Source organism: Mchenga conophoros, linkage group LG20 (genome assembly GCF_057382185.1).
Source record: "Mchenga conophoros isolate Kocher_MC1m ecotype Shallow Benthic linkage group LG20, M_conophoros_male_GT1.1, whole genome shotgun sequence".
Taxonomy (NCBI): domain Eukaryota; kingdom Metazoa; phylum Chordata; class Actinopteri; order Cichliformes; family Cichlidae; genus Mchenga; species Mchenga conophoros.
The window spans coordinates 30,250,334-30,264,996 of NC_140545.1; the positions used below are offsets into that span (position 1 = coordinate 30,250,334).

Below are 14,663 nucleotides of genomic sequence, written 5' to 3' on the forward strand. Positions count from 1 at the left end.
TTGATGTTTAATAATAATAATAATAATAATAATAATGGATACTTTATTGATCCCCATGGGGAAATTACTTGTTTTTCTCTGCATTTGACCCATTCACTCAGTGAAGCAGTGGGCAGCCCACTAAGCAGGCGCCCGGGGAGCAGTGTGTAGGGACGATACCTTGCTCAGGGGTACCTCAGGGTAGCCGTTAAGTGGATTCGAACCGCCGACCTTCCGATCATGGGGCGACCACTTTACCTACTGAGCTATCCCTGCCCTTTAGCCGTCACTAGCGCCAGTTGCTCTGCCAGTGTATGGTTAAATCTCTCAACGAGACCATCACTCTGTGGGTGGAGGGGTGTTGTACAGGTCTTATGGGAGCCTAGTTTCTCGCACATGGCTGCAAACACACGGGACTCAAAGTTCTTGCCCTGGTCCGTGTGGATTACTTCAGGCACCCCAAATCTGCTGAACATCCCCTCCACCAGAGCATCCACAATCTTCTTGGCCTCTTGGTCAGGTAAACTGTGTGCCTCTGGCCACTTTGTGAAATAGTCTATAGCTGTGAGGATACAGCGGTTTCCCCTTTCTGTGCGGGGAAAAGGACCCTGAATGTCCATCCCCACCCTCTCCATAGGGTACCCTACCGAAAACTGTTGCAGTTGGGCATGGGATTTGGCTGTAGGCCACTTTTGTGCTGTACAGCTGTCGCAGCAGCGGCAAAACTCCTCTACATCCCGCCTATGTTGGGCCCAATAGAATTCCTGCCGGAGGCGGCGGAGTGTTTTGGTGACACCAAAGTGGCCAGACCCTGGGGCCCCATACACTGCGCGAAGCACCATCTCCTGCAGGGCCCGCGGGACCACCAACTGCCACCTCATCTTGCCAGTAGCTGGTTCCTTCCAGCCCTTTTGCAGCACTCCATTGTACCGCCACAAGGCATTAAACATGGACCAGAGTCCCTTTGTGGCCCGTGACAACATGGGGTTGTCGCTGTTCCTCAGTTCACCCAAGCACTGGTTTGATGTCAGCATCCTCCTCCTATTGATGTCTCTACTCTGTTGCATCCACAGCAACCAGCCTCTGACCAGATGGTAAATGGCCTGCATTTGTATAGCGCTTTTCTAGTCCCTAAGGACCCCAAAGTGCTTCACACTACATTCAGTCATTCACCCATTCACACACACATTCACACACTGGCGATGGCAAGCTACATTGTAGCCACAGCTGCCCTGGGGCGCACTGACAGAGGCGATGGCCGTTCCTCTACCCCTGTCACAGCACACTTTACATCGGGCACCAATTGGTCCTCCTCCTGAGCTTCCTTCCTCTCACAGTAGTGGCATCCGTCTTGGGCACAGGGTCTGCGGGAAAGCGCATCTGCATTTTTGTGCTGGGCCCCAGGTCTGTGTACAACCTCAAAATCATAAGCCTGCAGCTTCTCAATCCAGCGTGCTAGCTGCATGAGCCATTGCAAGGCAGCATGGTCAGTTCTGACCGTAAAGTGGAGGCCCCCGAGGTAGTACTTAAAGTGGTGTATGGCACATACCACTGCGAGCAGCTCCCGCCTTGTGACACAATAGCAGCATTCAGCTTTGTTGAAGACCCGACTATGGTATGCCACCACTTTCTCCCCGCCGGGTATCACCTGGGCTAGCACTGCACCAGATCTGCTGCCATCTGTGTCAAAGACAAAGGGCAGAATGGAAATGCATGCTATACTGTGGGTACACTGTGGACCTCTCTCTGTTTTGTAAGTCTGCCCACAGTGCTATGCACAGGTCCCAAAGGAGATGGGGGAGCAGTGTGCTACTGGGGGAACACACTACCATTGGGGTAAGGCTGGGACAGTATCAATATGGGCAGTATGTGTTAGAGTAACATCCACACAAATGATTTTCTGGTATGTTAATTTAAGTTTTGAAACTGCTTTTACAAGCTAATTGTGTGGTCATTTTCTGTTGCAAGGCAGTCTCATTGTTGCTAAACAGGCAGGACAGAACCACGCTGTAGAACAGGCATAAGATAAATGTTGAAAACCCAGAGATTCAGACTGTGGAAGCATAGGCTAAAAACTAGAGCTGAACTTATTTCACTTTTCACTTCTCATATGGCTTTGTCAGGATGAGAGCAAACAACAGAGTGTATAAACGTGTGAAAACTGCCACTCCTGCATGGTTACATTTTCCTGTTTTCAGTGAAAGAGGTGAGTCAGTTATCTCATAGCCCACAGACGCAACTCAGGAAGTGTATAAATGTGTGTGTGCTTTGATCTGTGCAGTGAAGGCGCTCACTCATCGAGGAGGAGGAATTGTACCGACTGCTATCAAGGACACGATGAACAACTCTTGCATCAGCTTTGACTTTACAGGAAAATTCCTGCCACCTGTCTACATTTTAGTATTCATCACTGGCATGGTGGCTAACGGACTGGGATTGAGGTCAGTGCTGCAGAAATGGGAGAAACTGGGGAATGTCTCTGTTTTCGTTTTCAACCTTGGACTTGCAGACATTTTGTATTTGCTCACACTCCCTTTTCTGATGGTGTACTACTTCAAGGGTGATCAGTGGATCTTTGGAGAAGCCTTTTGCAAGACAACAAGATTCTTCTTCAACCTGAATTTATACGGCAGCATTGGATTCCTCACCTGTATCAGTGTGTACAGGTACTTGGCTATTGTCCATCCAATGAGGATGATGGGGAGAATAACTGTGACTCATTCTGTGGCTATCTCAGTCATGGTCTGGCTGTTGGTGAGTGCTCAAAGTCTTCCAGACATGTTCGTCCCCAAATCACCCATAAACAATACTAAGAAGTGTTTTGATACCACCTCTGAAAAGTACATTGAAGATTATCTGAAATACAGTTTGGGACGGACACTCACTGGATTTTGCATCCCCCTGTTCATCACCCTCAGCTGCTATGGACATATGATTGCTGTTCTCTGCCACAATGATAACATTGATGAAGTACTGAAACAAAGAAGCTTAAAGTTGTTATTCATCTTGATTCTTCTGTTCTCTGTTTGTTACATCCCCTATCATATATTAAAAAATCTCAACCTCTTGTCAAGACTAAGCGTAATCAAGGGGACATGTCATAAATGGTCTAATGGAGTCTATATTGGTCATCAGATAAGCCGTGGCCTTGTGTGTCTGAACAGTGCGCTCAATCCTCTAGTTTACCTGCATGTAAGTGAAGATATTTGTTCTCAGCTCAGACAGCTACTCCAACAAGCTCGCCAAGCTGTCACTAGTCTGTACACCTCTAACCAAACTTCAGTCACGGATACTTGAAATGTGCCGATGAACATGAGGAGTACGCCTCATCTGAGACTCATCTGAGACTTTTGTAAGAAACACAAAAATGTTGCTTTTTACTAAAAAGCAAAAATAATACTTAAAAAATACTTGAAAGACGAGTTATTGCATTTGTGATGTAGTTGCATGGTGTCATGCATGGGAGGTTTGCAGCTTGAATGTGTGAAAACAAACAGGATATGATGCTGCATGCTTCACTGCTGATAGAAGGTTAATGTTAACAGCATATCACATGTATGTACACACGCTGAAAGTCAATTTTGATTATGTTGTATATACTGTATATCTATACTTTGAGCATTTGAATTCAAGCCTCCTCATTGTTGTTCTGCTGTCTAACTATAATTAAATGATTTTTATTCAGATTTCCCTTATTTTTGATAGTAAGTGCATAGTGGATGCTTTCTGTCTTTTTATTTATTTTTCAGTAAAATAAACTGTTTTGTCTAGATCTCATTTTTGTTTTTTATGTACAACACATTTCCAGCAATTGAATTAAATGTTTCAAATATTTGAGGAAAATCAGCTTTGCAAATATTTTTAAAGGTGGTAAATCAATTCAAGAATACAATTTAAGATTGCAAGAATACACAAGAGTTTTTGTGAAAGAACCGTAATGTAGTCGATTATGATATCCTCTGACTGCATTTCGTTACCTCGTACTAGTGACATGTCCAATGACAATAAAGTTGAATTCTATTCTATTCTATTCTAAAATGCCACAGGATATCTCATGTAAAATTATGGTAACACCTATATTTATTTTCCTCTCTAAGAAGTGATCGCGCAGTTTTTCCGCTCTCACCATGGGTGTATACGTTACACAGACGTTCGTTTACCACAGATAGCAAAGTAAATGCACCCCTAAAGGTTTAAAGCCTCTGAGGTTGTTATCAGAAGCAATACTACTTTATACTTTGTCATTAAAGTCGAGATATTTTCAAATGTATTGTAATTAGCAGGTCATTTGCTTTAAATTAGCAGCATCATGTTTGGAATAAAGAAAATGCTCCATTCCAGCAAAGGAACCTCATCAGACATTTTGGATAAGTAAAAGTGGCAGGTTTATGTTTTTCCCAGTCAAAAAGACTCACTCTTGATAAAACTATGACTTTTAGACAAATTTATTATGGAGATTCTGCAATTTTGCACACAACAGTAGCTGCAATTAAAACCATTTATGACCTAAAACATAATTTAACATAAGTCCTAAATATGTCATTGCCTGTGAGTCTTGATGGGTTATTTTGTGATTTCAGGTTGTTATTGAAAGTTTTCAGTTTGCTTTTAATTATTATTCCACAGCTTTAGTTTTAATTATTATTGTAGGTTGAGTTTTACTATTCTTTCTATTAATGTTCTTCCATTCTGAGTTGTGTTAGAATTATTATTCTACTTTGAATTCATTCATGTTTTTGTTTTCATGTAGTTTCCATAGTTTTTCTTGTCACTTGGTTTAGCTTCACCTCTAATCCGAGAAGCTTATTCAGTTCTAGGGTCAAATGGTGGAGAGTCACAGAGCCCCAGTCCAGTATTTGACCCTAGAACTGAAGAAGTCTCTCGGATGAGAGGTGAAACGTCCTCAAGCAATTTAACGAAGTCCAGATGTTTTTTTTTCCATGCTCCTTAGACTACGATGACCTCGATGACGGAGAACCTTCACAGACAGCTTTGAGATGCATTTGTAGATAAAAGGTATGTCCCAATTCATAGGCCGCATCATTCGAAGGCCAATTACGTCACAGCCAGGCGACGAAGGCTGTCCCATTTTAAAGATTCCTCCAAATGCGGCTGACAAATGCGTCCTTCATTTCCCTGAATTTGACGGATGGGTCGAGTGTGTCCTTCGTGGCCCAACCTATCCCAGAATTCATAGCGCAGCCCAGCAAATTCCAGTCTCTAACAATGGCGGCAGCTACTTAGTTTCAATATTACTCCTATTACTGTTTCTGGGTCACAAAATACACTTTTAGCATATTTTCAGGTGAGAATGTAGCTGTGTAAACTTCAAATATCTGTTCGATTTATTAAGACATCACATATTTGCAAAAGTGCTTCGACGTTTTCTGAGACGTCTGTTACCGACTAGCTCGATAGCTGGTTATAGTTATAGTTTTCACACAGCTGAATAAACGTCAAACAGAAAACTATTAAACAGAAGTGTGAGATGGTCGAGTATTTACTCCAGTGTCCTGTTATATATCAGTGAGCAAGGAGCAGATGGCTGAGTTTATTAAACTCCACCGAGACAGCTGGTAATGCAAATCTGAAGGCTCGACTGTCCCATTTCACAGCCTCGCACTTCCAGCCTTCTCGGTCTTTGAAGGACAGCCCGTGCAGACCGCAAAGGCCGGGTCCTTTGACCTATGAACTGGGACATACCTATTATTACGTGTTTTACCATCTTTAAGGTGCTAGCTTAACGTTATGGTGTAAACGTTACCTTATATTGTAATAAAGCAGTTACTGTTTAAACAATGTTAGGACAGAAATATTAGCTTCTGTCATGACTAATTAAGTTACTAGTTAATAAAGTTACCAGTAAAATGATTCATCGCTGCCACAAATTCACAGTAAAGTTTCAGTTATCACTGTGGGACTGCTGAGTCACCTGAAGAACTGATTTCATTCATGGGGGAACTCCAGTAAGTAAGAATTCTAAAAATAGGAACCCAGACAGACAAATGCAGAATTGTGACATAAATGTCAACGTGTTAGCTGACATAGGAGGACAGCTGCATATATATGGGGTGCCGTTTGTAAAGTGAAACATGCTGACATTAACGGCAACATTTTTCTACATTTAGCTCAAAACCTTACAAAAACATGTTTTTTTCAAGTCATGTTTTACAACATTTAGTAAAATATTTGTAACTTCTTACATTTAAAACACAATTTTAAATGTTAAATCTAAATTTTAAATCTAAATATTATATTTAAATCTAAATGTTAGATTGCCTAACAGCATGTCCAGCGATTTAGCTGGACATGTGCTGCGGCGATTGTGAAATGGAGACTAAATTTGCTAAATGTTAGCTAAATATTCAGTTTCCTGTAACATTTAGATTTAACATTTAGATTTAGAGCTAAATGTGGAAAAATGTTGCCGTTAATTTCAGCATGTTTCACTTTACTAACGGCGCTCCATACAGTGGGGCAAAAAAGTATTTAGTCAGCCACCGATTGTGCAAGTTCCCCCACTTAAAATGATGACAGAGGTCAGTAATTTGCACCAGAGGTACACTTCAACTGTGAGAGACAGAATGTGAAAAAAAAAATCCATGAATCCACATGGTAGGATTTGTAAAGAATTTATTCGTAAATTAGGGTGGAAAATAAGTATTTGGTCACCTCAAACAAGGAAAATCTCTGGCTCTCACAGACCTGTAACGTCTTCTGTAAGAAGCTTTTCTGTCCCCCACTCGTTACCTGTATGAATGGCACCTGTTTGAACTCATCATCTGTATAAAAGACACCTGTCCACAGCCTCAAACAGTCAGACTCCAAACTCCGCCATGGCCAAGACCAAAGAGCTTTTGAAGGACACCAGGAAAAGTATTGTAGACCTGCACGAGACTGGGAAGAGTGAATCTACAATAGGCAAGCAGCTTGGTGTGAAAAAATCAACTGTGGGAGCAATCATCAGAAAATGGAAGACATACAAGACCACTGATAATCTCCCTGGATCTGGGGCTCCACGCAAGATCTCATCCCGTGGGGTCAAAATGATCATGAGAACGGTGAGCAAAGATCCCAGAACCACACGGGGGGACCTGGTGAATGACCTGCAGAGAGCTGGGACCAAAGTAACAAAGGTCACCATCAGTAACACACTACAACGGCAGGGAATCAAATCCCGCAGTGCCAGACGTGTTCCGCTGCTGAAGCCAGTGCATGTCCAGGCCCGTCTGAAGTTTGCCAGAGAGCACATGGATGATACTGCAGAGGATTGGGAGAATGTCATGTGGTCAGATGAAACCAAAGTAGAACTTTTTGGTATAAACTCAACTCGTCGTGTTTGGAGGAAGAAGAATACTGAGTTGCATCCCAAGAACACCATACCTACTGTGAAGCATGGGGGTGGAAACATCATGCTATGGGGCTGTTTTTCTGCCAAGGGGACAGGACGACTGATCCGTGTTAAGGACAGAATGAATGGGGCCATGTATCGTGAGATTTTGAGCCAAAACCTCCTTCCATCAGTGAGAACTTTGAAGATGAAACGAGGCTGTGTCTTCCAACATGACAATGATCCAAAACACACCGCCCGGGCAACAAAGGAGTGGCTCCGTAAGAAGCATTTGAAAGTCCTGGAGTGGCCTAGCCAGTCTCCAGACCTCAACCCCATAGAAAATCTGTGGCGGGAGTTGAAAGTCCGTGTTGCTCGGCGACAGCCCCAAAACATCACTGCTCTCGAGAAGATCTGCATGGAGGAATGGGCCAAAATACCAGCTACTGTGTGTGCAAACCTGGTAAAGACCTATAGTAAACATTTGACCTCTGTTATTGCCAACAAAGGTTATGTTACAAAGTATTGAGTTGTATTTTTGTTATTGACCAAATACTTATTTTCCACCTTGATTTACGAATAAATTCTTTACAAATCCTACCATGTGGATTCATGGATTTTTTTTTTTCACATTCTGTCTCTCACAGTTGAAGTGTACCTCTGGTGCAAATTACTGACCTCTGTCATCATTTTAAGTGGGGGAACTTGCACAATCGGTGGCTGACTAAATACTTTTTTTTGCCCCACTGTACATGTAGTCTGAAAAACAGTTTTGTCAGGTTTGCAGGTATATCAGCATGAGACATTTTTACATTGACGAGATTATTAAAATCTCTAATTCAGTGAAGCATTATTGGTCCAGTCTGTTTGGATAAATATAGTAAGCTGATGTATGTCCATTTATTCACACATTTTCTTAAGTGCTTATCCAGTTCAGGATCACAGTGGGGTTGGAGCTGGATATGTTAAATAAATACACCTTACAAAAGTTAACAATAAACCTCCATCCATGTATGTTGTTATCCACAGGATGAGAACATCAAAATGATCAAACTGGAAAACTGTGGAACAGAAGTCTTTCAGAGGAGGCTGGAGGCACTGAAAGGCTTCCCTTATAGTTCCTGGTGAATAAAAGCAGAACCGTAAAGTTTACTGGACTCCTTTACTGAGAAGCCATCCAGTAACGGAGGAACTGGTTAGAAGCTATTTTCTCGACATCCAACTCTAAATTCTGGACATATTTTTCATGCTCATCCAGCTATTTAGTAAATTCAATATCTATCAGCTATAAACTATAATACAAATATAATAAAATATAACTATCTCCTGGTATTTATAGTTTATTGATGTGAGACCAGACATCTGTTATCATATCCCATTCCTCACATATCAATGAGATGCTTTACAGGTTTGCTGTGCAGATGCATGGAAACTGTGAACCAAATGGCGTGACGAAACAGACATGAACATGACCTGCACGGAGCCTCATCGTGCGGCTGTATGAAAAACAACATAAACCAAATGGCAAACATGAACTGCACAGAATCCTGAAAAACACTTAACTTGACTAGAGGGGAGGGACACAGACGACGCAACAACGAACAAAGGAAGACTGAGGACTTAAATACACACATGAGGTGATCGGGGGAAGTGGAGACACATGAGGACACAGCTGACTCGAATGAAACACAATGACAATACAGGGGAGAGTAACACTAACTACAATGAACAAAGAACACCAGACTCTTAGAAAATAAAACAGGAAACACGGAGACATAGACATGGAGATAAAACATGACATGAACTTAACGTAACCACATAGACATGAAACGTAGACGCAGGAACCAGGGAGACTGAGTACAGGCGGAGATGACAGAAATAACTAAGAAATAAGGTCTGAACAGCAACCTAGAATTTAACTAGATTGAAAATGACTACAAAAAATACATAAAACTCAAACACTGGGTCACACGACCCAGTACCATGACACATACATTATGAAATTTATGTATCCCAGAAAATTGTTTTTATCTTGTCATGGGAGACCCACACCTTCCTCCAAAGATAACTGTTAGTGCATGCTAATGTTTGTTTTTGGAAATTTTTCAGTTCTGTTTTCTATTTTGATGACCACCTACACCCCACAATACTGTTTTAAAAGTGTTGTTTTCAGTTCCTTTCTTTTAACATCTATGAAGTGCCTGTTCATTTTTTATTTAAATTCGTTTGACATAAATGTTAGTTTCCTTTATGATCTTTTAATGCTTACACTAAACTGTACAGGTCTACATTAGAGACATTTCTGTTACCTATTTCTGAGACTGGGCTGCTTGACTACAATTTGGAAGTGGATGCAAAATCACATGGAGTGTGCTGTAGTTTCTTTTTTAATATGATGGAATGCAAACAGGAGGTATCCACTTTTGACTATGCAAAGATTATTCTGATCCCATTTCTACCTGTATCTACTGTTTCAAGATTTAACTGAATTTTGCTCAACTATAATTGTCAGGATATATATGTATTCCAGTTCACATAGGGCACAGGAATATAACAGACTTATCAAATGTTCTTTGATTGGGTACACAATATGAAGTTAATAATTTTCTTACAAATAAAACTACACTGACAAACATGAACAGCTGTGCTTATTTTTGAGACATGAATGTTTGTAAACAACTTTATCTTTCAAATGTGTTAATATTTAGACGGTGTACATTTGTAGGCTGTAATGGTGAACCTGAGGTGACGGCCAACAGAAAGTAAATAACAGAAAGAAAGGAAAAACAAAATTGAACGAGTAATGTCTTTACCTTGTGCGGTGTGTGAAGGCTGTGCACACAATCATCCCATTCACTGTTGTAAACAGTCACTGCTAGCTAACATGACTGACCCTGTCTCCGTGGTTACGTCATATCATATATATATTTAAGATAAGATCAGATAACTCTTTATTGTCATTGCACAGTCACACATAGTACAATAATACAATCAAATTGGAAAACTGTCCCACGTCGGCACTACATACAACACGACACGACACAGTAACTTAACTTAGTAATAAAATGAAGAATAAATGTATCTATATTGCACAGTGTTATTATTGCACATTAATTTTTATTGCACCTTCTTCTTTTTGTAAATATAAGTATTATTATTGTCATTGTTGTTACCCCCCCAAACAAGTCCAGGGAGGTGGCCAATCAGGTCCGCTGTTTGCATTGATTAGGGCTATTGCCCTGTTGTAAAGCTATCCTTGAGTCTGTTTGTCCAGGACCTCAGCAGCCTGAATCTCCTGCCAGACGGCAGCAGCTTAAACACCTGGTGTCCTGGGTGTGTGCAGTCCCGTAGGATACTGCGTGCCCTCTTGAGACAGAGAGTGCTGTACAGGTCCTTCAGGGACGGAAGAGGATGCCCAATGATTTTATGGGCCATATTAATGACCTTCTGAAGTGCCTTTTTGTGTGCCGTGGTGCAGGTGGAGAACCATACACAGATGCAGTATGTCAGTACACTTTCAAGGGAGCAGCAGTAGAAGATAATCAGCAGCTCCTTCTTCAGGTCCATTTTTCTGAGGATTCTCAGAAAGTGGAAATTCTGTTGGGCCTTCTTCAAAACCGCAGAGGTGTTTGAGCTCCATTAGAGGTCTGTGTCTATGTGCGCACCCAGAAACTTGAAACTGGAGACCCTTTCCACACACTCCCCGTTGATGCTGACAGGCTGCAGCCCAGACTTCCTCCTTCTAAAGTCAACTACCAGTTCTTTTGTCTTGGTGGCATTGAGGTCCAGGTTGTTGTATACACAGCAATGTGACAGCCTCTGAACTTCAGTTCTGTACGCCGTCCCGTCTCCCCCAGAGATAAGCCCCACCACGGTGGTATCATCTGCAAACTTAATGACTGCGTTGTCTGGGTTGGAACTAACACAGTCATGTGTGTACAGAGTGTACAGTTGGGGACTCAACTGTACACAACCTTGTGGGGAGCTAAGGCTGAGGGCTGAGGAAAGATGAGGCCCCACTCCAACTCTCTGGACACAGTCTGACAGTCTCTGATCCAGGCAGCAGGTGGTAGAAGGAAGTAGGATATCCAGCAGTTTAACTATTAGCCTGTCTGGGAGTGCTGTATTGAAAGCAGAGCTAAAGTTAACAAAGAGCAGCCTGGCTCTTAGCTATGGAAACAGCTTCCAAAGATACCACCATAGCTCTCTGCAGCTGTAACAGATTCACTGTTTGCTAATCATTTCATATTTTTGATAGTTATGAGGAAAGACAATGTTTTTTAGGTCATGCTAGGTGGTTGCTGTAGACAAGGGTGGACGGTGAGTCCGATTCCTGTTATTTGCTGTCTGTGGGCTGTGTTGCAGTGGCGACAGCCTGCTGTAACTCAAATTCAAACCCAATTTGTCCTTTAAGAAAAGGCATTTTATAGCTGCTCATGACACACAGGGACATAAAGCACTTTGCCTCACCATGATAATGCAACTTTACTAAAACCTTTAAAGTATCTGATTTAAAATAGAAAAAATGAAGCAACCAGAGGTTTAATGATAATGACTCAGGGGTCTATAGTTCACATTTTATAGTCTCTTTGACTCTTTGTAGATTCATATTATTCACTGAAGTGGGTTTTAGAATGCAATTCGCATTTAGACTCTTACTGCCACAAACTGGAAACATGAGGGAAGTAGACTGAATTGCACAAACTATTTACATGGTAAATGCTGCTCCACATCGAAAGGAGCCAGCTGAGGTGGTTCGGGCATCTGACAAGGATGCCCCCTGGGCGCCTCCTGGGTGAGGTGTTCCAGGCATGTCCCACCGGGAGGAGGCCCCGGGGCAGACCCAGGACACGCTGGAGAGATTATATCTCTTGGCTTGCCTGGGAACGCCTTGGTATTCCCCCGGATAAGCTGGAGGAGGTGGCTGTGGAGAGGGAGGTCTGGGCCTCTTTGCTTAGGCTGCTGCCCCCGCGACCCGGCCCCGGACAAAGCGGATGAAAATGGATGGATGGATGGATGGATGGATATTTACATGGTTTATATATATAGAGGAGTGATCACCTTAAACTAGCTTGGATATTAACAGAAACTATGAACAGGTGCCATGGGAAACCAGGGGATTGAGAAAGGTTCAGGCACATGGAACACAAGGAGAAATATGTGGGTGAGATGGATCAAGGCTCCAGGGGGTCCAGAGGGGACAGATAGCCACGATTGACATGAGAGGCAGGGCGAGGTGAATGGTGAGTCTGAAATCCTGAGTCTGCAGGTAGACCAGAGAACTGGGTGGAAATGAGACCAGCGCTGCTGATAAGCACAGCAGGAGATGGATCTGGAGAGAACCAGCGAGCTAACGGCGGCTACAATGCTAACGCTAACCTACCCCCGAACAGAGATATGCACAGGTGGAGAAGGAGGCGCTTGGATTAACATGGGAGTGTGAAAGATTCAAAGATTTCCTCATCGGGAGACACTTCTCCTTAGAGACTGACCACAAGCCACTCATCAGCCTGTTAGGCCAGCAAGCCCTAACCGAGCTTCCACCCAGGATCTAACGATTCCGCCTAAGGCTTATGAGGTACAGCTACACCATCTCACACGCTCCTGGTAAAGCACTCCTCACAGCAGATGCACTGTCACGTGCACCCGTTAACCAAGACCCTGATTCAAAAGCTACAGCCGAATTTCTGGAAGACACAAATATTTATGTGGATGAAATTGTCAAATGCATGCCTGCTACCTCGACATACATCACACAGGTAAAAGAACAGTTAAAAACCGACAGCATATGTTCAGAGGTCATGACTTTTTGTCAGAGCAGCTGGCCAGAATACAGCCATCTCATAGGCCCAATTAAAGCATATTGGCCACACAGAGAGACCTTAACTGTACATGACAATCTGCTACTGAAAGGCACCAGACTAGTAATCCCCACTGCTATGCGCCACTCTGTCCTAAGTGCCCTACATGAGGGGCACCAGGGAATGTCTAGATGCAGAGAGAGAGCCAGAGAGGCAGTGTGGTGGCCTGGTCTGAGTGGGCAAATAAATGAACTTGTGAAAAACTGCACCATTTGCATCAAAGAGCGTACTAACCCAGTACAACCTTTAATGCCAAGCCAACTCCCGGAGAGGCCATGGCAAAAAGTTGGTGCAGACCTTTTTACACTCAATGACAGCAACTATGTGCTTTTGGTGGACTACTACTCGAAATTCGTGGAAATAGCCAAACTTACCCCCACCAGATCGGAAGATGTTATAGTACACCTAAAATCTGTCTTTTCCAGACATGGAATTCCAGAGCTTTTCTACACTGACAACGGACCTCAGTTTTCAGGACAACAGTTCAAAGACTTTGCAGCAACCTATGGGTTCAGACATGTAACAAGCAGTCCTAGATTTGCACAGAGCAATGGCGAGGCTGAGCGTCATGTCCAAACTGTGAAAAACCTGCTAAAGAAGGCAAAAGACCCATATCTTGCACTCCTAGCTTACAGAGCAACACCATTGGCTAACGGATATAGCCCGGCGCAACTACTGATGGGACGGAGACTGCGCACGCCAGTTCCCCAGCTTCCTTCCCTACTCAATCCCAGCCTGCCCAATAAGAATACAGTGTTGGCAAAAGCGAGAGAGAGAAGGGCGAGGGACAGTGATGCGTACAACAGGAGACATCGGGCGACTGAACTTCCTCCACTCGCACCGGGGCAACCAGTGTGGATTACAGACACTAGGCGTGAAGGGACTGTCATTTCCTCTCACTCCAAACCCCGCTCTTATATGGTTGAGACTCCTTCAGGAGCCATCAGGAGAAATAGACGTCACCTCCAGCCATTGCCAGAGTCCACACCAAAGTTACAGACCCCATCTACCCCCGTCAGTCCCAGAGAAAATACCCTGCCAGCTCCCAACCTATCGACGTCTACAACTCTGACTCCCAAGACAGAAGTCCCAGGTCTTGTCAGAACTAGAGCTGGCAGAGTTGTCATAAAACCACAAAGATTGAACTTGTGAGATTAAATAAAGCAAAGCTTCTCGAGTTAAAAATAGAGTAGCTATGTTTCTGCAATAGGTTCTAAGAAGTAACGAAAGTACAGTTTCCCTTACGCAGTAAATATTTCAATAAGTTGTTGTTTTCTGAGAAAGGAGGATGTGGTGTTATCTGTTTAAGTATATCCAGTTTTATGTTGAAAGTGTGTTGGGTACCGGAAGTGACAAATAAAGGTCGAAGTTGTTTGCTCTACAAGGTGTCGTCTCTTTCCCTACCGAAAACCACGACAACACGTGTTAACAGAAAAAAGGCGGACATTGAAGTGAATATATACCTGATGCTCAGTCTGTAGCTTTTCGTCACA

The 14,663-nt window shown here is 43.0% G+C and overlaps 1 protein-coding gene across 1 annotated transcript; it reads left to right on the forward strand.

The window, feature by feature from the left end:
* The first annotated feature begins 2,229 nt into the window (after positions 1-2,229).
* On the forward strand, positions 2,230-3,751 carry LOC146551102 (P2Y purinoceptor 1-like). Its single transcript, XM_085259322.1, has one exon. It carries the CDS (start codon positions 2,317-2,319, stop codon positions 3,274-3,276), a length of 960 nt encoding a protein of 319 aa, XP_085115448.1. The 5' UTR covers positions 2,230-2,316; the 3' UTR covers positions 3,277-3,751.
* The last annotated feature ends 10,912 nt before the right edge of the window (positions 3,752-14,663 follow it).